The sequence below is a fragment of the Bos grunniens genome, chromosome 5 (assembly GCF_055505025.1).
Source record: "Bos grunniens cultivar Pamir isolate PY7600 chromosome 5, Bosgru_T2T1.0, whole genome shotgun sequence".
In the NCBI taxonomy this organism is placed as follows: domain Eukaryota; kingdom Metazoa; phylum Chordata; class Mammalia; order Artiodactyla; family Bovidae; genus Bos; species Bos grunniens.
Window position 1 is genome coordinate 23,950,108 of NC_141169.1, and position 25,298 is coordinate 23,975,405.

Genomic DNA, 25,298 nt, shown 5'->3' on the forward strand with positions numbered 1-25,298 from the left:
TAATATTACGGGACTTATAAACACGGGGGGAGACGTCTTTGCTTCTTTCCATTCGCTGGCACCTACCTAGCAGCCCGGTTCTCCCGCGCTGGGGCGGAGCACCAGCCCGACCGCCCCGCCGAAATCCAGCCGCCTGAAGGCTGAGGCCCCGCCCCCGCTGCCCCGCCCCCGCTGCAACGGTTCCGGGCGCGCAGGCGCGCAGGGCGGTGCGCCGAGGGGGGCGGGGCGTGCGTGGCCCCTTAAATATGGCGAAGGGGGCGGTGCGAAGTTGCCGCGGCGCTGCTGCCCAGTCGGCGCCGGTTTCTGCAACTGTCTCCTCGTGGCGCGAGCCTGTAGCCTCGCCTTCTCCGGCAGCGAAGGCGGCAGCAGGAGGGAGCGGAGGCGAGCTCCATGGAGAGCGGCGGACGCCCGAGCAGAGGCGGCGCTTCCACCCCGGCACCCGGGCTCCAGTGACCGACGCTCGCGCTCTGCCCCGCGTCGGAGCGGTCGTCTGCTCCGGGACTGACCCGGCCTCGCTGCCCTTCCCCGCGCCGCCTCCTCGCTTCCCTGCGCCCCGATTCGCCCTCGACCCCACTGCCCGGCGGGGTGGCGGCGGCCGGGGCAGCAGCGGCAGCAAGAACCCGCCTCTATGATGAAGTTCAAGCCCAACCAGACGCGGACGTATGACCGCGAGGGCTTCAAGAAGCGGGCGGCGTGCCTGTGCTTCCGGAGCGAGCAGGAGGACGAGGTGAGGGCGGCCGGCGCGCTTGGTCCCCTCCGCTAGGGCGCCGGGGCGGGGTTGGTGTGGGAGTCCGGGCTGGCCGGGATGGGAGGTCTCTGCCCTTGCCCTTCCCTGTCTCCATCCCCTTCCCAGCAGACCCTCCGTCTAGCCTCCGGGCTGGAAGGGATTAGCCCCCTCCCTCCTTTCCTCCCGCCCTCCCTCTCTCCTTCCTTCCTTTCTCTGGGTTGATTGTGGAAACAAAGGGGCTCGCCCAGCCCTGCGCTCTCCCGTTGGGTCGTGGTTAGGACGGGAGGCTGAGACGCCTCCTGGCCCCCTGGAGGGTCCCGGGCCATCTTGGTCCCGCCTAGCGGGAGTCACCACTTTAACCTGCAAATGGAGCGTGAAACCAAATAAAACCTTGAGTGCTAACAGAGAGTAGAAATGGCGTGAATGCTGCAGCCCCAGCCCTTCTGCCTCTTATTATATTTTCCTCTCCCCTGAAATAGCAGTTTGTGGCTTCAGATGAATGTAGGCATGTTATGGAATATCCAGACAGTCCCCGTGCTTTAAAATAAAAACCCATTCGGTCTGGTTCTGTCAGTTCCACTTTTTGGTGGATCCTTTAGTTTACAAGCACTTGGCGTATTTATACTGGATTAAAAAAAAAAAAAAAACCCTCCTCTTTTAAAGTTTTTTGACTATAGAATGATGGGTAGTGAAAAACGTGGAATCACCAGAAGGGAGAAGGGGGACTAGAGGTGGGCAAAGTTGCCATTTTCCGACGGTAGTCTCTACCTCTGCATATTATCAGAGCTTCTTTGCTATGTTTTTCTTGACATCTGGCGAGAAGCAGTCTTTCTTGTTCTAAGAGGAAGCAGCAGTCTTCTTTTAATTCACTCATCAGCATTGGGTTGATAGTAAGGCCGTTGAGGTTTTTCTGGAGAACAATTTATACTTACTTCTGTTTCGCTTATTTAATTTAAAAATGGTTCACTAGTTTTATTTTGCGTGGAGCAATAGTAGTAGTCGATTGGTAGCTGATGAAAATCTTGTAGCATTGCCACTTCTAAATGGTTAGACAGGAAAAGCATTGAATTCTGCTTCCATATCCAATTATGTCCAATAAAATATTAAGCTAAAGCTGGAGGTGGGAATTTAATGGCTTCCTTATTGCTAGTCCTTGTAGTTAGGATGAGTATGACATAGTGTACTCTCAGCGGCTTATATTGTCATGCTAACAAAAATCAAAGTACCTCAGAATGGTGCTCTTCAAACTCTTTATTTTTTGAAAAGAAACCTAGCCTTTTAGTGCTGATCCCTTGCTCAGTTGGGGGTCTCTATTGGAATTTAAACTTAAATTCCAAAGGAGTTTTCTAGAGAAGTTGATGTTTTGGGGCTGGGCCTGTTTAGGAGAGCCAGAAAGTAGAGAATGGCTTTTAGCATTTACAAAGTCAAAGGGCTTTTTAAGTGCATTCTGTTAAAAAGATTAGAAGGTCCTTGAGGGAAGGACCACGTTAGCACAAAGCAAACTTTAAATATAAAATAATACACTTACCAGAAGTTATCAAGATAGGTCAAGAATCTTATCTGATTGACTCACTATTGTGTAATTATTTTCTTAGTTGAGTGCTTACTAGGTGCTCGGCACTGCCTGAAGACTTTTAAGTTTGTTACATTTACTCCTCTTACTGCAGGCGTATAGGTGAGGAGACAGTTGCAGAGCAGAAGTACTTTGCCCAAATGAGGTAATTAGGAAATGGTAGAGTCGGAATTCAGCATCTGGTCCCTGCTGATGCTGGGCTCTGGGCACAAGGCTAGGCCCAGAGCAGTTGGGTGCACAAGATTTGCTGAATGAGTGAGATCGTCCAAGGCTGAGTTTGGAAGACTTTTCAAAGTAGTGACTTTGAAGTCTTGCCATAATGTGAACGTGGAATTCAGGCTTTGTAAAAAACGAAGGTTCCCAGGGGAAAATATGGGAAATGGAAGGAAATTGAAACGGTCTGTATTGTGTGAATAATGGTAAAGCAAGAGTCTGAGGAGAGCATCAGATGTTGATCGTAGCAGATAAATGAGTTGGTTTTCTGCTTTGAAATTGTTTCTACAGTAATAACGGAGAAGGCAATGGCACTCCACTCCAGTACTCTTGCCTGGAAAATCCCATGGATGGAGGAGCCTGGAAGGCTGCAGTCCATGGGGTCGCTGAGGGTCAGAAACGACTGAGCGACTTCACTTTCACTTTTCACTTTCATGCATTGGAGAAGGAGATGGCAACCCACTCCAGTGTTCTTGCCTGGAGAATCCCAGGGACGGGGGAGCCTGGTGGCCTGCCGTCTATGGGGTCGCACAGAGTCGGACACGACTGAAATGACTTAGCATTAGCAGCTACTGTAATAAATGCTAGATTCCTAGCCTCTAGTGGAATCAAGAGACCAGTGCCATTATAAAATAAAGAGCAAGATTTGAAGAATTTATTAGATAAGCTTATTACGTAAAACTTTGTAAATCTGATAACCTGGAGGTTGCGAAACCAAGTCAATCAGTTTGTTAGAGAATATGCTCTGAGGGAAGGCTCTGGAATTCTTTAAATAATTCACAGCCAACTTTAACGTCTGGTTTAGATCTTCAGGATCTTCGTTTCTGTAGTTGTGTTTATAGAGTGTAAAGTGAAATAAAATAGTAGTTGCTTTTTGACCCTCAAGCTGTGCAGTGTTCCAGTCTGGCTCTCTACTTAAGGGGTTCTAAGTAGACTTTAGAATAGGTTTTTGTAGGACGGAAGGGTGTTCTCACAGCAGTTTTTATTCTTTGGGGTGTGGTTTTATGTATTTTCCCATTGCATCTCTTTCTTCCCTGAGTTAGATAATAAACATTAGCATCTGTAAAGGAAGAAATTAGGCAATGGAAGTAACTTGTCTCAAGGTCACAGAAGCTGGCAGATCATTTTGAGCCCAGGCCCTTTATTTCTAAATCTCTTGTTCATTTGATCCTCTCCAACTAGTTATTTCTATGGGGAACCACCCTAACTTTTGACAGCTCGGCTTCCAGTCAAGACAACAAATAAGTATTCCATAGAGGAGCTGGGATCTCTGCCTTTGCAGTGAAAGTGGGCAGTACATTCACAAAAGGGAACCTGAAATGGATTCCATTGAATGTATTTGCATATATGATGGTTGGAACCAGGCTGCAAGATGAAAAGTGTCGGCTCCTAAGGAACATGCTCCGTATAGCAGGAGGTTAGACAGATGACTGATATAAAAAGAAAAAAAGGTCGTATCCGACACTTTGCAACCCCCCATGGACTGTAGCCCTCCAGGCTCCACAAAAAATTCTCCAGGCAAGAGTACTGGAGTGGGATGCTGCTATTCCCTTTTCCAGGGGATCTTCCAGACCCAGGGATCGAACCCGGGTCTCCTGCATTGCACACAGACTCGTTACCCTCTGACCCATCAGGGAGGCCCATAAAATGTAATAAAGTGCTGGTGAAGTACTGTCGGGCTTCCCATCTGGTCCTAGCGGTAAAGAACCCACCTGCCAGTGCAGGAGACAAAAGAGACATGGATTAGATCCCTGGGTCAGGAATATCCACTGGAGTAGGAAAGGGCAAAATTAGTATTCTAGTATTCTTGTATTACTAGTACTCTAGTATTCCTGCCTGGAGAATCCCATGAACAGAAGAGCCAAGAGCACTACAGTCCACAGGGTCGCAAAGAGTCAGACATGACTGAGCAACTTAGCATGCAGGCAAAAGTACCATGAGGTGCTCCAGAGTTAAGATCCAGTATGAGTCATTCGGAGTTGGATTTCAGTGAGTGGGTAAGGAAGGACCAAACATCATAAACAGAGCAAGACTTGGGGCTGTGGTCTAATTGAACTGTAGCTTAGGAGAGCAGAGAAAAAATAGTGGCTGAAAAACGAAGAGCACCTTCAGTGTAAGATTAAGGAGTTGCTTGCTGTATTTCAGTTTTAGATGTATTCAAGTTTGGGGATGATCTGGCAGCAAAATAGGATAGCATTCTAAAGAGAGAAACAGAAATGACTTGATCCTGGGTGGAATCCAGGCACAGTTGCAAGTGAGAAACATACAGTCTTAAGAACTTGCATTTGGACTTTTTGTTGTAATTGGCTTGTGAGCTCGCTGAGCCAGTGGTCTTGAAACCTGTGGAACTCTAAACCAGAGCTCTAATAAACAAAAACTAAGCCTTCCCTGTAGCTCAGATGGTAAAGAATCTGTCTGCAATACAGGAGACCCAGGTTCCATCCTCGAGTCAGGAAGATCCCCTGGAGAAGAGAGTGGTAAATGACTCGAGTATTCTTCCTTGGAGAATCCCATGGACAGAGGAGCCTGACAGGCTGTAGTCCACGGGGTTGCAAAGAGTTGGATATGACTGAGCAACTAACACTACTACTAAGAAATATTACGGTTTCTCTCTACTAGTACTTTAACCCCTAGAATCAGTAAGCCTTTTCAGACATGTATGAAGAGCGTTGAGTCCCTAAAGGTTCTTACTTCAAATAGAAACCACTTTCATCAGAATTAACTATCCAAAGGTGGCCTTTTCTAACTGCAGGGAGATGTCACCAGCCTCCTTCATCTGTGCCTGCAGCTTTCCTAAACCTAGAGAAGGGCTGCTTAGCCTACCCAATCAGCCACTTCTTCAAGGGAAGGCCCTCATGTACGATTTGCATCCGTTTTTATTCTTACGGATTTTGGTATATCACCAAGACTTTCTCCAGTTTTGTGCAAGTTTATCCCATCACTTCAGAACATTAACATGCTGGGAGAAAAAAGTCATGGTCAACTCAGCTTACCATGATCTACCAATCCATATAATCTGGGTTAAATATGTTTTCACAGAATGTGTCTTTATTTCTGATCTGATAGCACTCTGCCTCTGTAACCCAAAAAGTAGTACTAGTTTGCTGAGTAATAGAACTTGGTAGTGGCTAGTGGATATATTAACTATTATTGTAACTTACTACCTTTTAAAATGTATGTGTGCGTAGTGGGTGTTTCTAATATACTGCTGCCCTAATTTTGGCCAAATGCCTATGAAACTGTTAAGTACAATAGAGAGAGTTTTAACCATTCATGTTGTTCTTGTTTGTGATAATGTGGGAGAGAAAGACCAACAACCCCAAAACAGCTTCTAAATCTATAGATACAATTTGCAAAATAAAATTCTTTATTCTTATATTTAGGGATCACTTAAGGGGTTCTCTGAATAACTTTGTTTTTTCTGAGAAAGATGTAGTAATTTATAGTGACTACTTGTTCACTTCCCTGGTGGCTCAGATGGTAAAGAATCCGCCTTCAATGTGGGAGACTTGAGTTCCATCCCTGCGTTGGGAAGATCCCCTGGAAAAGGGAACAGCTGCCACTCTAGTATTCTAGTCTGGAGAATTCCATGGACAGAGAAGCCTGGTATGCTAGAGTCCATGGATTGCAAAGAGTTGGACAGGACTGAGCAGCTTTCACTTTCTCTTGTTCCTGGAGGCAGGCTGTGACCAAGAGCTACTGTAAGGGTAAAAGCTGAACCACGAAGGGCAATTTGGGGCCCCTTGGTGTAGGGAACCAACAGTCCCATGTACCTCCCGCCTCTGAGGGCATGGCTGTATTATGTAGACATCGAACAGCATATCCTAGTTTACACGCTTTTACACATCCCTCAGTGAGGAGGACTTGGGTGATATAGAGTAATATTATAGAATATTATTGGAATATTATTCCAAATCACAAACAGACCTTTGTCCAGCAAGATTCAGGACTGGTTCCAAGTTGACTATCACTATACTGTTGCTACTAAAAGTGAGAAATACCTCTATTCCAAATCTTGAAACATTGGGTATCTAAGAAAAACACATATGAAAAACAACTTCTCAACAATGCCAAGTGAATAGTGTTTTATTCTGATAATTGACCAATACATGAAAAGAGGGATAAGCTCTGATAGTGTAGTAGGAGGAATCCTGATATGAAGGTGGCCAGGTCGAATTGGGGAAGAAGTGTCTTCACTTTTTACCACTCTAATGCCATTGGCGTTGGGGTTTGAATGTGATTCAAGTCTAATTCTGCAACTTGGTGGGTTGACTAGCCTCCTTTTTATAAATCTTTCCTTTGGTCTCAGCTCTGGCTTATCTGGAAAGTTAAGTGTCTACTTTCGTCTTTGTCATCTTGTCGGACGCACAAAATCTAATAGGTCTAGAAAAGTAGTTGAAAGAGAATTTAAAACCTATGAATGACCATGTATGGACCTGTCAGCTGTTAGTGTATCCTCTTATTGAAAGAGTTTTTGTAACCTATCTTTTGTTACTACAGTAGTACCATTTATTTTAAAGCTTTGGTCATTTCTTTCATAAATAACAGTACTATTGGGGTTGGAAGGAAAGCTATGACAAACCTAGACAGCATATTAAAAAGCAGAGGCATCATTTTGCCGACAAAGGTCCATATAGTTAAAGCTATGCTTTTTCCAGTAGTCATGTACAAATGTGAAATTTGGACCATAAAGAAGGCTGAGTACCGAAGAATTGATGCTTTCGAACTGTGGGTCTGGAGAACATACTGGAGAGTCTCTTAGACTGCAGGGAGATCAAACCAGTCAATCCTAAAGGAAATCAACCCTGAATATTCATTGGAAAAACTGATGCTGAAGCTCCAATACTTTGTCCACCTAATGTGAAGAGCTGACTCATTGGAAAAGACCCTGATGCTGGGAAAGATTGAAGGCAGGAGGAGAAGGGGGCAACAGAGGATGAGATGGTTAGATAGTATCATTGACTCAATGGACCTGACTTTGAGCAAACTGGGAGATAGTGGAGGACGGAGGAGCCTCGTGTTCTGCAGTCCCTGGGGTTGCAAAGAGTCAGTCATGATTTAGCAACTGAACAACAACAAATACTGGCCAAAAGTATTTTGTTTGGATTTTTACGTACCATCTTATGGAAAAATCTGAATGAACTTTTTTCCCAACCTAATACATAAATATATTCATTCGCATATATATATATTTAGTGGCAGATATCAATAGACTTACCTCATAGCAGCTGCACACCTTTTGTCTTGCACAACTTCCAGCAGATTTCACCACTTTCTCTCAGATTTTGCATCATAGACATCTAAGAGCCAACCTAGGATTGTGAAGCCAGTAAAATTATGGATGCTTTTTAGTTGTCTGAGAGTAGAAAGAAGTCTGTAAAGGTTAATGCAGCTATAGAATTTAAAAATTGTGATAAGCATTATTTTGAGACAAAAGTGTGGATAGTCTGAGAACCCTTTTCCAGAAGTTTTTGTTTTTAGTAAGACCTTTCTTAGAGCATTAGTTTGTACCTAAAGCTGCATTGTAGATCTAGCACACGGGGGATGTTATAGAATGTGAAGATGGCTTTGCAGGAATTGAGAGGGAGATACTGAGTAATAATGCTCTGTGGTGTGGGTTTAGAGTCTTCCAGTCTATAGTAGGGGTTTTAACTGTCCTTGTCTCTGCTTATACTGTTCAGATTTCTTTTCTTAATCCCACGCACCCCCTTCCCCTACCACACAGCCTTGACCTCATCTGCACTCCCAGGTACTCAAGATGGGTAGGCAAGTACTTAATAACATACCAGTTTCCAAATCTGTACCATCACCAAAGGCTCATTATCAGATCTCTTAAGCTAGTTGTTTAGATACTGATCATCTAAACATTTGGATGCTATACCTTAGGTATTACTCATTTAAAATTGATCATTTTAGGAAAGATACATTTGGAGTTAATGGCTTGATAAAATTTAATCACTTTGGAATGTCAGGGGACTCTTGCAGCACAATTTCTTGGTTTCTCAGCTAAATCATTTGGAAGAGAAGTTCAGTCATATGACAGTGATATCCTGTAGATAAAGATTTGGTTTTAAATTGGAAGCTTAAGTGTTAGTTCAAAAACAGACACAGACTGTACTAATGGTTTTTCAACATTATTAACCTTATGTAATTTAGCTCTTAAAGACCGTTGTGGTCAAATAGGAACATATTAGTCATTGACCTAGATACATGACACTGAATTTCATTTTTTTTCAGAACTCAAATGTTATGAATATTGATGGTTTTGAAACTCCCTGTTTAGTCATTGAAGATGTACTTTTCTGGTGGCTAGTTCCCTGCACCACCCTGTTCCATTATGAAGGTGATCAAGGAGGTTGCTTTTAGAGCATAAAATTAGGCAGTAAGAATTTTATCCAGATACTAGAAACCAGTTTATCCCTAACTCATGCCTAGGAACCAGGAAAAGAAGCTTCCAGCTCTGTGGTCAGAACTGGTGGTTACCATTTACTTTTTCCATGATACAGGATATAACACTTTTGTACCTTAAACATTTTTTGTTTTAACTTAAAAACATATTCATTTGCCAGTCTTGATACAGGGTCAAAGCCTTTGAATACTATAGACAATTGGCAAGTATACTTTTTGAATAAAATCCAAAGGCAAAATCTGATTTGCAGTTCACTTTGTATAAAGTAGGATTTTGACTTTCTCGATTTTTAAAATTTCCTTCTTCCAGTCTTTTTTTTTAAAGTAATCTTAGCCATACTTAATTTGATAGCAACTTTCAACAACCCATCTTGAATGGATTTTTGCAGAGCCTTTTTGATAACTACTTCCTGCCCTCGTTTTATCATTAACGTTCAGTGATTACAAAAACAAGTGCAACTGGCAAAATCTGGGGAACAAGCTTGTCTTGACAGATGAATCCAACTCAGTTGGTGGGAAAGCAGAAGATCCAACTGTGATGGCCAGCAGTACTCACTGCAGTGAGTACAGGGAGGCCAAGTGTGCTTGGCCTACTCAGGTAGGCTAGGGTCTGAGGTATGTTATACTCCTTAACACTCAACAGCCTTGCAAGGATAGTTACTTCTTTTTGCAGGGGAAGACATAACTAAGAAAGCTTAAATTTAAGGCTGTCTTACATTTCACTTTACCAGAATTTCTATATTTGGACTTGGTGGTGCCCTCAGTGTCAGCCATTAGTATTTTGGGTGCTCAGTCATGTCTGATTTCTTTGTGACTCCATGGACTGTAGCCCACCAGGCTCCTCTGGCCATAGGATTTTCCCAACAAGAATACTGGAGTGGGTTGCCATTTCCTCCTCCAGGGTATCTTCCTGACCCAGAGAGCGAACCTGCGTCTCCTGCATTGGCAGGTGGATTCTTTACCAGTGAGCCATCTGGGAAACCCCATTAGTACTTTAGCTAAGGCTTTGTCAATTGTTAATTTACAGTGCTTTCTCTGGACTTGCCTCTTTTCTGCCTGTTATATACTTGGAGGAGTGTTGTAGTAAAGTCCTGTCCAGATCAGAATTGAGAGAAACCGTGCTCAGGTCCCTTGAGTGTTAGTTGATCCACCACTATGGGGTGATGCTATGTCTATAGCCAAGGCGTGCTGCCACTTTTCAGATTGAGGGGAGTTATGCACTTGAAGTTATTCCCTCATCTCCCAACCCAATTTTCTTGAGGTTTGGGGGAAAGGTGGGACTTGTAAACTGGTGTCAGCCTGGAAGTTTCCATTTGGGAGATTGGGTTCTGGAGCTTACTCTTGTAGGTCAACCCTGGGCTGGCTATAAATTCCCGAGGGCCAGCCCTTTATCTGGCAGTAGGGACAAAGCTGGGCAGACAGTTGGCACAGTGTCAGAAAACCAGAATCTGCACTGAGGATCAAGCTTTGCTCTCAGCTGATTAATTTCTGGAGAGAACTGTTTGCGTTTGCTTGAAGGCAATATACTAAGTAATTTTGCAGACATTTCTGTTCAAGTTGGTCAAGACGCCTGCACTTTCATAAACATCATTTGGTTATTTATCATAGTCTTTCCCCACCCCCATCCTCTCAACTTGGGTGAATTCCAACCTAACCTAGTGCACAAATTTTCACTTATAGGATGGATGTTTACTTCTTGTTTCAGATACTGTTAAAAAGTGAACTGGCAGGATACTACTCTGTATTAATACAGTATATGGGGTTTTTCGTTTGTTTTATAACTGTGTGCACATTTCAGGCTTAATGCTGTTCTTGACCTGGATTTGCAGGGTTTCCTATAAAGGCCAAACAGTATTTTAGGCTTTGTGAGCCATACGGTTTCTGTTGAAATTGCCCAACTCTGCTGCTGTAGCATGAACAAATAAATGTGAATGTCTGTAGTACTTCTGGGGATGGGGTTTACAGTTATGGTCGGGCTTGCAGGTCCTGTTGGTGAGCAGCAGTCGGTATCCAGACCAGTGGATTGTCCCAGGAGGAGGAATGGAGCCTGAGGAAGAGCCTGATGGCGCTGCTGTGAGGGAGGTTTACGAAGAGGTAAGACGGAGGGAGGGTCGTGCATCCTGGGTAAGGTTCACAAACGAGGCAGTCTGCTAAGTACACCGAGGAAGAGGCATGAGGACAGGCAGGTCACACAGTGCTGTTTGGTTGTCTAATTCAGCATTTTAAAGCGTGTGACTACAGCTAGCACTTTGGTAAGCAGATTATTTTTTTCTACCTGGTAAAATAGTTAAAAATCAATGTGGAAATCCCTCAGAGCTGAATAACACACAGTTATATAACAGTTAGTCTCATCAGTGATCAATATATAACGTGGTGGCCTTGCCCCAAAGCAAGGTTAGTGTTAACTGAGCAAAAATGCACAGAGAAAAAAATTCATCATGTGCTACAATTCATTTTCAGACATACATATAGGAAGCCGGTTGCTCTTATTTTACTGGCTTTGTTTTAAAGCTCAGTAAAATGAGGGCACACACATGCACAGACGCACACTTGGCCTGCTTGTCTTCTCACAGCTGGGAGGAGATGGAACTTGCTTTTACTCAGGAGCAAAACAGCATAGATCAAGTGCCATAAAAACTTCTTGAACAGCAGTTAGGGCATAATGAGAAGTGAGTGATAAGGTTCTCACTGGGTGTTGGTGTGTAATTGAAAAGGTTTTCTAGAGACGAGTCTTAAGGGAGAAGCATTCTCAGAGAAAGCACGTGCCAGCCTGTTTTCATTCTGGGTTTGTGGCGCACACTGAAGTTGCAGTCTGTCACAGCACCAGGTAAAAGGAACAGGACTGTGCAGTGGAAGGGTAACACAGAGAAAACAACTTGCATATAAATTTTGTTATATAAAAATTTTATATTTCGTCTTTTTTTAATAGGCTGGAGTAAAAGGAAAATTGGGCAGACTCCTGGGCATATTTGAGGTGAGTTACAAAAGTAATCCTCATTTTGCTGATAGAATTAATGACTTCTTCCTTCCTAACAGGCCAGGTAATCTGGCAGCAGCCTGAAGTAGATATTCCTCTGAAGCTACCAGTAGGCAAGGAAATCATAAGGATGTAGGAGGGAGGGAAGTGGAAGCTGCTTGACTTTCATATACCATTACTACAATATTCTCAGGATCACCTAAGGGCTTAGGTCTCTCATGGATACTGCCTGGAAATGAACCCTTTGCCTTCAGCATGTAACACTGGATGATATGCATAACAACTTTATCCTAAAAGGGCACTGTGAGGATGCAAAACTCAGATGCACAGACTAGACACTAGAAGCACAGAATTAGAATTCTCTGCTATAGTTTGTTACTGCTGGAGGCAGAATGGAATTTGTGCAGAGGAAATTTGAAAGTGACAGGTATTCCATGGAAGGTGGGGAGAAGTGAGGTCAGGTCATGAGACCCAAGCTATTCTCAAATATATTTTCATATGAGATTCAGACCTAGATACATGGTATATCAGACACATTGTGATTTTTTTTTTCAAGATACCCTGTAAGCCTGCTGATAGGACTATAAATATACAGTCCTTAAAGATTTTATCTTTTAGCCTTTTTCAGAAATCAGAAAAAATTCTGATTATACAGCACCTGGTAGAATTGATGACTCCCAGAATACAGTACCTGTAAAGAGTAAAGTTCATAATTTTCCAGAATTCACCACTTGCTTTACCCAGTTAAATAGCACCATCTCCTGGTTAAACTGAAAAACATTGTGAGTTTTCTGTAACTGAGTAACCATGGTACACATAATAGTACATATGTGAATATGCTGACAAGATTTGTAAAGAAAACTTCTCATGTTTGTGTAACATGGGAAGGCAACAGTAATAAGTGCTTTACAAATACTATTTAAATTTCCTAGAATCTGAACAGAAAATGGTAATCAGTGTACCTTTCCCTTTAGAAAAATATAAGGGAAAATTAGAATGTTCCTGCCTAGTCACCATGGTGATTTTGATTAATTTGTGAACATAGCAAAGAAGTGTATTGATTTTCCAGGCATAGAGTTAAGATGACAGATCCTTAAGCATAATGTTTTAAGTGAGAGAGGCCTCTATTTTATTCCTGTTCTCTTTCATTCCCAAAGACATAAGATACTGAATGAGTGAATTACTTGGGAGATCTGTGGTAAAAACAAATTAGGGCAGTTGTCTGACGTCTTAGACTATAGCAAACAAGGTTACCTTTAATCAAGGTGAAGGTGAGCCCCTTCCTTTAAGGCCAGCTTGTGTTTGATTTTGAACCCAGACACAAGGCTAGGTGGCAGTTTTAATAGGAGTAAAAACTGAGTTGGCGCATATAGGACATGGCATTCTAGAAATGGACTATCCTTGTACTGTTCTCAACTTCCGCTGTGCATAGTTCACCAGGAAGCTTTTACGTACTCAGGCCTCCTCTCAGACTAACTGAATCAGTGTCTCTTAAAAAAAAAAAAAGAAACCAACTGCATCCTGGGTGATGAAATAGATGGTCAAGGTTGAGGGGCCCTGGTCTAGGTTAGTAAGTCTGTTCATGTTTCGTCTTACATAAATTCACGCTGCTGCTGAGGGTTGTATGACTGAGTACACTTGCCTGTGTTGGCAAGTAAACTACGCTGATGTACGCCGCACTGAATTCTTCACTCGAAACATGTACATGACTAGCTCTTGTAGATTAAAATGCTTTTCTTTTTATATTCAAGCAGAACCAAGACCGAAAGCACAGAACATACGTTTATGTTCTTACTGTCACTGAAATATTAGAAGACTGGGAAGATTCTGTTAATATAGGTAAATTCCCTTTCCTTTTGCTATCTGAATTCTTTAAATTCATACTATATATATATATTCAGTTTGCATCTTATTTTTTGGCTGCTTTTTAGAGAAGATCAATATATATCTCCCAATTTGAGTTATCTTAAAATTGTAAGTTAACTTCATTTATTTTTATTTCATTTGGTATTTTTTAGGAAGGAAGAGAGAGTGGTTCAAAGTAGAAGATGCCATCAAAGTTCTCCAGTGCCATAAGCCTGTACATGCAGAGTATCTGGAAAAACTAAAGCTGGGTTGTTCTCCCACCAATGGAAACTCTACAGTCCCTTCCCTTGCAGACAGTAACACCTTGTTTGTAACTGCTGCACAGACCTCTGGGCTGCCGTCTAGTGTAAGATAGAGAGAATTGCAAAGACCTCTTCCACCCTGTGCAGTCTTGTGGGCAGAGGCTTCTTTATTATCCTTGACAAACATCTGAATGACGCTTGCAAACTGTCTGAATTTGCCATGCAGGATTTTCAAACAATTTGCATGTTTTTCAGATGCTTTCAAATCTTCTTTAAAAAAAAAAGATAGTGTAAAATATTTTAATAAGCCAAAGCCATGTGGAATTTTTTTTAGATGCCTTAACTGTACCCCCCTTACTCCAGTCCACCCACCCACCGTGTTATTTTGGTTGGCATTTCACAGCATTTTGTTTTTCCGTGTTTGTCCATTTGCTATCAGTCTGTGGGTTTTGGCACATCAACTTATTTGTGGGTATGTTTTCCCCCTCAAATTGTTTTGTCATTTACAAAGCACACACACACACACAAAATCATCTTCACATACTCAACAAATCCTTCTGTTTGGGGAATTTATGACAATAATTCTTGATATTAAAGCAGTCCATGAACCCAAAAACATGTTTCATAGGATCACAATTTTAATTCATAGATCCCAGATTTGGACTGTTTTTTCTATATGACCCTATTTTCAGGAATTTGTCAACTTGTCTCAATTTTCACAAGTGGTATTACATCACCTGATATGGCCAATTCCCGTAAAGGGACTCAACAGTCACTTTAAGACAAAGTTGAACTCTATAGAGCTAGTGATTGTTAGGCAGGTACTATAAGCAAATTGCATGTAGTAGATAACATCTTATCATGAAAACTGTACTCCTAGAATTTGAGTTAACATGCTCCATGGCCAGTTCCCTTTATCCATAATCTCTCTTCGCACAGAATACATGAGAACTATACGTCCCTCAGTGTAAACTAATTTTAAAAACATTCGGTTTTCTAATTTAGTGACGTCAGTTAAACTTGCTGGTAAAGGCCAGTCGATGCTGACTGCATCACAGTTGAGTGAAATGGCCTTGTTCAGCTGTTACAGACCTAGATTGTTAAGGCACCTTAGAACATCTCATCTTTTATAGCTGGTCAGTAGGTATTATGTAACTAAATACTGGGGCTCTGGAACATATCTGGACTAAGAATTTGTCTTACACTTGTCTTTATATTCACTTAAATCCAAGAATCCCACCTAACAGAAACACATGAATACCTTGTCTGTACTTTGCTGACCAAGCGAGAAATGAGGTGGGGTAAAGTGAAAGATGATTCCATATGTAGCCATTAGCTTTTTGTAAACATCATAACTGGTGAATATAAAGTAGAAAGTAAACATAGTTACACATTTGTTCTCTAAATTGTCAACCTTTAAAACATCATTGCTGCTAAAAATAGAATACTGTTACACTTAAGGAAAATTGGTGCCACTGTTTTGAAAATGAGATCTTGTGCCGTAAATGCAGCTGAACTAAATATAAATATTAGTTCACAAATGAATGCTGTCAAAGGAATGAGTAAAGTAAAAAAACTTAACCAATGACATTTCATCCTAAATTATGTAATGTGATCAAACATGATCATCCAGAATTTTTATATTTTTCTTTGTACAGAGGTTATGTATTCTGGGTGTTTTTTTTTTTTTTAAAGGAAACATTTTAAATCCCACAGATTGACACTTTGTAGTTTTTTCTCAGTAATCTCTGAAGTTTCTTTAAATTATATACTTAACGCAGCAGAGAGAACTGGATTGTTTTTGTATATAAGACTTGTGTCCACCTGAAATGTCAGAAGTACTGGGGGAGGGGGGCTGGGTATCTTGTATATGATATTATTAGAGGTAATAATGCATGAACTTATTTTATAAACTCTTGGACTATGTATTTGACATGTAAAATATGTACAGTATTAATGTCAGCCATTTCTTAAAAGTGAGCCTATAAATATTGTTGTATAATTTTCTTTGGTCAGAAACATTTGGAGTAAGTAGTACCACTGGGTCAGGATTTTCTTCAGTGCTGTTTAGCAGAGCACCTGTCTTTAGTCTGTGCAACTAGGAAAAATTTGTATAATGCATCAAAATACTTCAGTTGTCACACTTTAAATTTCACACTTCACTATTCTTTTGGAACCCAGCCTAGCAAAATTTCCTACAGGAAAGGCCCTAAGGAGACTTATTTCTGTTAAGAGAAAAAGCCGACTTTTGCAGACTCAAGAGCTGACCCTACTGTAGATAACCAATAGTGTCTACTAGCTCAACTCTCCAGAGTTTACAGTGTTGGGACTGTCACCTGTGCTTTCTGTGGGGTAGCAAGATAAATTTGGGCAGCTAAAATTTTCAGTTCACTGTGCCTCCTAATTAAAAAAGTTTATAAAGTAACTTGTAGACACAAAGTAGCAACTGGCTTGCATGTTTGTTGCTGGGTTGTTGGTGTTTTTGTTTTTTTTTTTTGTAAACTGGTGAAATTTTTCAACCAGGCATACGCCATTCAATTTTCTGTCAATCACACAGAACTGAAGGGGAAATGATTGTTGTATACACTTTGCTTTGCATGGTCTCATTTGAGATAATTGATGTAAGAATCTTGACTTTTTTTATATTTGGAAACATCAAATAAAAAATGGAAATGAGTTTTTTTTTAACACAGCTTAGCACTGTCAAAGTGAAAACTTGTCTGGTGTTCCACAGTAACAGCTTTACTTACTATCTTCCCATTGATGGCCATATAATTTTCTGCTAGTCGTTTACTTATACACTTCCTTTTTATGATTCTTAATAGTGGAATTAACTAACGTAAAAGGGCTCACCAGTAAGGTGTTGCCATTACTCTCCCACTCTATGTTTTCCATCTTGTACAGGACATCAGTCATGCCACTGTGGTTCTCTTATTTATTGCTATTCTCCTTTCCTAATGGAGTTAGTGTTAAATTGTTAATTTTCAAGGGGGTTGGCTTATCCTGAGTACTTTGGTGTAATATGTTGCAGATACTTTCTACACTATGGTCACGGTAATTATTACAGCTGTTTCAAAAAGGTGACTGGTGAGGCCATTTTATTTACCCAAAATAATTGTTTACGTAAGATCAACTTTAGAATCCTCACATAAAAGTTCTACTCAGATCTCATTTGGTTTTGATTAAGATTGTTAAGTTGGAAGAAAAGAGAAAGCTTGGCATTTTCTAACGTCTTCACATTGGAATACAAGAATTTTCTACAGATCTCTTACACAGAACTAGTTAAACACTAGTTGAATTTATTAAAGTATGATTTGTGACAGATATGTTACAGCTGGAATGTTGTAGCTGATGGTCCTCAAATGAAGTTTCCATCCAGTACAGTACCTTGTTTCATAAATTCTTAATGCAACATTCACTGTTAGCTGCACAGTGGTCAGCATTTGCTTTATGCCCAGCGTTAGTGCCACAGCATAGAAAAGTTTCTACCCTCAAGGAGCTTATGTTCTAGTAAGGCACAGAGATGAGTTATTTATACATCAGAAAATGTCCTTGAAGATGTAAGCTCTATTTTTTAAGACATGTACCATTTTCAAAAACAAAAATCTTTTATTTGAAAATGTGATTCCCAATCAAATACTTTCATACATTTTATATGGAACTGTAGGACAAAACTCAGGTTGAAAAGTGATCTCATCCCTGGTGCTGCTCCTCGCCTTAACTTTTAGTACCTTCCTGACTAATTCCCTTGCGGCTCAGCTGGTGAAGAATCCACCTACAATGCGGGAGACCTGGGTTTGATCCCTGAGTCGGCAAGATCCCCTGGAGAAGGGAAAGGCAACCCACTCCAGTATTCTGTAATTCCATGGTCTGTAGAGTCCATGGGTTCGCAAAGAGCCGAACACAACTGAGCAACTTTCACTTTTACTTGACTAAGTTCCCTTGGCTAAATTCGAGCAGTAAGATGGGAAGGCCCCTAAGTGTTATCTTGGCACTGCATTATGGCAAAGACCTTAATTTACTCAGAAACTAGTCTTATATTTCTCTACTTTGATGTGATTTCAACTGATTATGTTCCCAGAAGTTGTTCTTCCCAATATGTGGAGTACTACCCTCTGGACATCACGTTATCTGGTTCTAAACACTAGTGCCAGACATAATAGTACTGTATATCTTACTGCTTTTCTCAGTTTTTACTCAAATTCATTCCATAGTCAGTGAAATAAAAAACACTTTATTTGGCTATTACTGTATAGTAAGAGGTATGTGTAATCAAACATACCTTTTGATCAAGTTAATACACCAGGAATCTAAAGGAATGCGGACACAAATGTACCTACCAAGGTAAGGTAACCAAACTGGTGAGGCATGGAAATAAAATGCCCAGGCCCAAAGCCCTAATGGTTAACTAGTAATGTGTCCACATGGTGGAATATTATACAGACAAAAACGGTATTCAGGTTAAGGATGCCAGAATAAACTGGTGTGGCAATGTAGCACCACTATTAAATTTTTAAATGCAGGCTTCCCTGGTGGCTCAGTGGTGAAGAATCCACCTGCCAGTGCAGGAGACACAGGTTCAATCCCTGATCCAGGAAGTTCCCCACATGCCATGGAGCAGCTAAGCGCATGCAGGGTTACTGAGCCAGTGCTTTAGAGCCCAGGAGCTGCAACTTCTGAAGCCCACGTGCCCTAAAGACTGTGCTCAGCAACAAGAAAAGCCACCACAATGATGACCCATGCTCTCCCCAATTAGAAAGTCTGTATCAACGGAGGCCTGACACAGCCAAAAATTAAAAAAAAAAAACAAACATATAACTCTCACCTACTTCTGGGAACCTAGTCAACAAAAATGCTTCAAGTTGCACAATCAAAATATGGTCAAAGGTGTGTACTGCATTATTTATAAAACTCGCATCAACTTAAATGTACAGATTGGGTGGGGTTAAGTTACTGTCATCTATTTGATAGACAGCAAAGAAATGTGCTGCCAGAGATAAGAATTCCTTTCAGTAATCGCTAATTGAAAAACTACACAGAATTTCCTGTCAAAGGTCACTTTTAAAGAAGTCTCTACAGATTTTCTTTAATCCTGTGTAATTTTGAACATTCTGAGTTCAAAGTTCATTCCTGTGAACATTGAGAAATTTGGTATGAAAATATATCACAGATGAACAAAACAGGGCTTGATAAATGCCCAATCTGTATAACTTTCAAAGTATGTTAATATCAAAGCAGAAAAGTGACACCTGCACAAATCATTCCTGTTATTGGAGTAACAGTTAACATACCACTTTTTAAAGGCTTCCCAGATGGAGCTGGTGGTAAAGAACCTGCCTGCTAATGCAGCTAAGAGATGCAGGTTCAATCCCCGGGTTGGGAAGATCCCCTGGTGGAAGAAATGGCAACCCACCCAGTATTCTTGCCTGGAGAATCGCTATGGTCAGAGGAGCCTGGCGGGCTACAGTCCATGGAGTCACGAAGAGCTGGACACGACTGAAGCAAGTTAACATGGACACATCACTTTTTAAAAGGGGGGGAGACATATCTTGCTTATAACACAAGAGCAAGTAATCAGGCACTGTCAAGTAGGCAGGGGTTAACTCAGCCTGGTGCGCGCGTGCTCAGCTGTGTCTGACTTTGGGACCCTATGGACTAGCTCGCCAGGCTCCTCTGTCCATGGGATTTTCCAGGCAAGAAGCAAGAATACTGGAGTGGGTTGCCATTTCCTTCTCCTACAAGTCAAATGGAGACCCCAGCCTGTTTGTGTGTATTCTACAAACTTGGAATGCTTTTCACATTTTCAGTAGTTGGGGGGAAAATACTCTGACGTGAAAACTAAAGTTCTGTCCGAGCAGAGAACAGCACGCCCATTTGTTTCTGTCTACGGATGTCTTCTCACCACACTGACAGAGCTGAGTAACTGAGACAGACCCATGGCCTGGAAAGCCCAAAATATTTACTGCTTCAGAATGAAAAAACACGGATTGCAACCATTTGGTCCTACTCCTTTGGTTACTCACAGTTCTATTACTTCCTGCCAAAACATAAGGAAAACAGCACCAACTTGAAATCGGGTGCAACCAACCTATCACGTCTAAGCTGCTTGACAGATCTAAGTCAGTCTTCTTGAGCAGTCTACTCTTAGAACATAAACCAGTATACTTTGTGAACTTACTAGATTATAATGAAACTTATAGAGCTATTGGAATTTACTAATGACACGCAAATTCATGAAGTGTTCCATTTTTATGAGATGGTTAGATGGCATCATCAACTCAATGGACATGAGTTTGAGGAGACTACAGGAGATAGTGAGGGACAGGGAAGCCTGGCGTGCCTGGGGTCCATGGGGTCGCAAAGAGACATGACTGAGAGACTGAACCACAACAATCTAGATCATGAACTGTTTATTTCAATAGGAGTCACATGGTGGGTGAGTATGCATGAGGAATATATAAAATGGAAATGCACTAGTTATTCTGCAATAGGGAACCTGAGCTATCAAGTCTCTCCTATTTCTAAAGCTTTTTTGTCCCATAGGTAAAACTGATTAGCAGAAAATGTTAAAGCTCATTAAAGAGCACCATGAAATAAACTTTTACAAGATCATGGGATTCAGTTGTTGCTCTGCTACAAGAGACAGTAAGGTCTAAGTATCCAGGCACTTACCATACGCTTCTCCAACCAATCAGAAACTACATCAAGTCCACAGATGCTCAGCTTGGTTATCAGCAAGTCTGCATTCATACACTTGAAATGCTACAACTGGCACATATCAAATTAAATCAGCTAATGGGTAGCAAAGATGAAATTGCCAGGAGGAGGAAGGACCCAGACTCTTCAGGTTGAGTTCTATACTTAACAAGGAAAATTTTAGTCCAAATCCCAGTTTTGCAGCCAATAGGGAACTTGTCCAATTTGTAACATAAAGATGTAGCAAAACCAACTCTTGGAACAAATCCTCCCAATTTCCGACCTCAATAATAATAAAAAAAAAAAGGAAATTAATGCAGGGGGTGGAAGATACAGTTAAGGAAACAAAGTATCATCAGTCTGGGTGGTGGTGTACAGATTTTTATTCTTAATATTCCAAGTTATTACATTCAACATGTTTTGTTTTTGTGATCTTATTAAGTCATTTAAAAATAACCCCCAATATAATTTCTTAAACTAAGCGCATGCTGCACGGTTAAATGAAATGTTGCCCCCAGTCCCAAAATACATTATTCCAATGAAATTACATTTTTTAAAATAGACTGTTGAATTAGCTGCCCTATAATCATGGCATTTTACCTTTTTCTTTTGGCCAGCTTTTGTAGATAAGGCTGTTATTTTTAAACCTTTGCAACTGCAACTAACAAAAAGTTGATATGGCTAGAGTTAAGTAGCCAATTCCTATTATTCCCATACCATTTAGTTCCATTTAGCTAAAACTGTTAATGTTTTACAGGATTTCCCACCCCATACTCTCCTTTACGAGTGCTAAACCATAGCACCTATGGCTTTTTTAGGTATTGTGTTTATTTTTAAATGCTTCTGAAATTTTGTATTAAAGTATGCTCTTGGTCTACAGCAGGGTTTAAGTTATACATATCTCAAATCTAAGATCTCATCAGGCAGCTTCTGAGCGGACCAACACTAGCATGGAAGCGAATCACAGCAAAGGAGACAACAAAATTTAAAAATCACATGAAAAACATAAGGCTCATATCAACCCCTCCAGATTTCAGAAAAGCTTCTGAATGGGCAGTTGATGTTCAAGAAGCCATTTATCAATATACTCAGATTCTTCTCTGCTCCCAGGGCTCTGCACAAGCTGGTCCCCTGCCTGGAGGTATTGAATCCAGAAGAGCAGTCCCTCCCAAGCGCTTACTTCCCCTCTCCATCAGAGCTGCCACTGCTCTTTGTCCATGTGCCCCAGCCGCATCCCTCATAAGATGAGGAGGTCCACGAGGGAACATCCTATGCCAGTCACATTCAGGTACCTAATCACCCCTGACAAGTAGGAGTACATCCATAAGCTAAGGAGTGACAAAGTCAAGGGAAAAGGATTACAGAGAGGAGCAGGTGGGCTGGGAGGGGATTCTAACCAGCCTGAGAATCACTTAGTACAAGAATGACAAGCTCATCTTAGGAAGGCTACTACTCAGCTCCTCCCAACAGGTGCCTTGCATAAGGCAGGTCACGTCTTCCTGTTATCAGAACTTTAGATCATTCAAGTTACCAGAATTCTAGATTCTCACGCGATTCTCCCAATTTTTCTAAAATGTCAGCATTGAATTCAAAATGTTTTAACCAACCATGCTGTGTGGGCCAAGGAAAACAAGCCCCAAAGCCAGATGTTGCTACCAGTTTTCAAACTCTATCTTGGCCTCTCCCAGAGCCCCTTAAATTCTAAGAGAGCCCAGCCAACACACTGGCTCTTGTTTCATCCCACTGGTTGGGGAAGCAAGTATTATCAAAACAATGGGGGCTCTTATCAAAATTACAAAGGAAAAAACCATGTTGCCGTGAAATTAGGAATTCACATATTTGTACTTCTCTAACTCAAAAACTCAGTAGACATCAGAGTCCTGTTTTAGATACATTTTTGTGGGTCAATAGATTTAAATCTGGAATTTTATAACTTATAAATCACTATGTCATCCTAGCTATCATCTGAGCAATGCCACCTGCAATAAATAAAACTGATCTCTATTAACTGCTTGAGTGTTCACTCATTTTGGCCCCAGAATGAGATTCAGTTCCCTTAGTTGTAAGACAACTCTAAAGAGACCAACAATTGTTACAAATGACAATTGCTATTAAGCTTTTAAATTTATAATATTTGGGTTGTGAACAATTTTACTCTGAATTAAACTAATATTTGTTTCCAAGCAACGCATTTATTGAAGGATACCAGTTACCAGTCATCAAAAACTTTTGTATGTTGAAAATGTAATTTTAATAGATATTCTTCATCTTACATAGGAGCACAATAAAATACACCACATTCTGAAGAAACTCCAGAAGGTATGAGAATAAGAGTGGGGAAAATCCAGATGGGCTACAATATCCATTACCTTAAACTGCAAGAGACAAAGGTTCCAACCCACAGGTTAACATTTACATACTTATTTATGACTGACTACATTAATGTCTTAAAATAACAAGACTTGGGAATTAGATATGGAAAGGTGGGAAAGAACAGCTTTGTGGTGGGGAAGAACTCCGTCAATGCAGATAATTGCAGATTATCAAAGAATAAAAGGAGCTCCTGCACCAAATATTACAGGGATGACAGTAAGAATCATTAACTGAGGATCTGATGCCCTCTAAGGAAGAAACCTTTCTGATGACGCTTACGCAAGCTCACTGCTTGAGATCTGCTCAGCACTTCTGCAAGAAAGACTGATAAATGCCTCAGCAAACCCCAAATGATTACGAGATTGCTGTTTTCTAATAACAGTGGTCACACACGAAGTTTTGAGACAAGAACTAAGAGCAAGGTCATAACTCAAATGCCAGACACAACTGTGGCACAAGTAGAAGTCCCACACAAAGTCAGTCACTGGTGTGGCTGTACTGTGACTCTCCTGAACAGTAATTTCCAAACACTGTGGCAAGACACCGATGATCGCCTAACTAATCAGACAACACACACACATTTATTTCAAATTTCTAGGAGGTAAAAAAAAAAATGTCACATACTGATGTTTTAGGCATGCTCAGGGCCAGCTTATAAATACTTCATTCAGTGATATATCTTAACACAAATCTGCATCAGTGAAAAGAAATTGGCAAAATCTACCTCTCGCCATTCAATTTGTCAGATGGTGAAGATCAAAATAGAATGTTCCATCAGTTTTATAATTTTTAAATACGATTGTCACATTGGGAAAATGAAATAAACACAGTAAAAGAAACTGTACAAAGGCAAAGTAGAATAACAAAAAATATTTTACTAAAACATAAGATTTACAGGAGTTTCCAGACAAGCCATACAAAATGGTCACAAGCTTTTTCTTGAAGGGAGGATTCTACACTTGACAGCAAGGTCACAATGTTATTAGTGAGGGCTGTGATGTCTGTTTAATGTTCCCATTTTGGTTCGAACAATCAAGCTTGTCCATCTACAGCGTCTAAATAAAGTTAGACTTGGCTAGAGAGCATATTCTAAAGAACTGGTTAGCTGCTTTTAACCAATGCAATTAGATCACCATAAAAAGGGGGAAAGGAGCCCATAAAATTAAAATAAAACTACCTTCCCCCCTACCAAAAAAAAAATAATAATAATAAAATAAAGAAAAACACCCACACCCCTGCAGCTAACCCTGACAACTACCTTCATTCACAGTGCTTTATACTTAAACCATGATGAGGGAAACGAATAAAAGCAGAGAGGGGCCACTGCTTTTAAACGTTTCGCAACAATCCAGATGATACTTCTAGCCTCTGCTCATGCTTTACAACAGTGAATCAGGACAAGACATAGATTTGCTAATGTGCATTTAATCACCAAAGGATTGAAGATGTCTGGGTTTTTATTCTGTAATGTTTCTAAGACTGTGTCCATTAAATGCAAACAAAAAAGGAAGAAGTCTTGGCAGAACAGGAGAAGTGATGCACACTTGACGATCGAATCGATTTAAATATTATTCATGGCATATAGCCTAGTCCATGCTCTAGCTGTGGACAAAAACAAACGTGATTATTACTTAAGTTCAATATGTTCCTTTCCAAACTCTATACAAAGTAAACAAACAGAATTAAGTTAATTATGAAAACAGCATGCTACAATTTCTTAAATTCATGTCATTTTCTATAATCTAGGTCAGGGCAAAAAGACTGTCTATACATCTAATTACCAAAACATTACAATAGAATTCAAAAGTTCTACAAAATTCTAAAGGATGAAAAGAGTTGTCTCCTTCCTTTCTCATATGATGCTCCTCATTAATTGTTAAAATTTGTAGCAAGAAGCTTATTGCTTTCAAACTCTCTAACTATAAATGGACACACAGTTTAATTTAATCAAACAGATTGCAAAAACAGCTCAAGGAAGTTTAAAGGTCTTCCGTTATCTTTACATATAGCTAAATGAATGGCAGGCACTCAGACATTTGTGAAATCGTTTATCCAACAATCCAAAATCTCCCAACCACTGCTCCTCTTTAAATCTGGGAGTCATGTAGTAGCCCCTAAGATGGAGTCTGAAAGTCTTTTGGCAAGAGGTTATTTACATACTATTAAGAGAGAGCTTTTCTTCTCCCAGTTAAAACTAAGTTTTTGAAAAGGTGATACACAGGA

General features: G+C 40.7%; 2 protein-coding genes across 4 annotated transcripts in view; one reads left to right on the forward strand and one right to left on the reverse strand.

Moving 5' to 3' along the window:
* Positions 1–270: 270 nt before the first annotated feature.
* NUDT4 (nudix hydrolase 4) lies at positions 271–16,698 on the forward strand. Of its 2 annotated transcripts, none has more exons than XM_086399033.1 (5): positions 271–727; positions 10,905–11,015; positions 11,851–11,895; positions 13,650–13,737; positions 13,917–16,698. In XM_086399033.1, the coding sequence occupies exons 1-5, from the start codon at positions 629–631 to the stop codon at positions 14,117–14,119; spliced, it is 546 nt and encodes a 181-aa protein (XP_086255159.1). In that variant the 5' UTR covers positions 271–628; the 3' UTR covers positions 14,120–16,698. The 2 variants fall into 2 exon arrangements, with proteins under 2 accessions (XP_086255159.1, XP_086255160.1); XM_086399034.1 differs by having other exon boundaries at positions 13,653–13,737.
* A 7,232-nt stretch (positions 16,699–23,930) lies between these two features.
* Positions 23,931–25,298, reverse strand: part of UBE2N (ubiquitin conjugating enzyme E2 N) — a 40,561-nt gene continuing 39,193 nt past the window's right edge. For both annotated transcript variants that reach the window (XM_086399035.1, XM_086399036.1), the window contains exon 4: positions 23,931–24,677. In XM_086399035.1, the coding sequence (XP_086255161.1) occupies positions 24,637–24,677 (41 nt within the window). In that variant the 3' untranslated portion in view covers positions 23,931–24,636. The remainder of the gene's footprint in view (positions 24,678–25,298) is intronic.

What these genes read in the sequence shown, in the direction of transcription:
- NUDT4 (XM_086399033.1), top strand. Translation starts at nt 629, where the DNA reads ATGATGAAGTTCAAGCCCAACCAGACGCGGACGTATGACCGCGAGGGC. An exon ending in GGAGCGAGCAGGAGGACGAG is followed by an intron (nt 728 to 10,904) that starts GTGAGGGCGGCC and finishes TCGGGCTTGCAG; the next exon opens with GTCCTGTTGGTGAGCAGCAG. An exon ending in TGAGGGAGGTTTACGAAGAG is followed by an intron (nt 11,016 to 11,850) that starts GTAAGACGGAGG and finishes TTTTTTTAATAG; the next exon opens with GCTGGAGTAAAAGGAAAATT.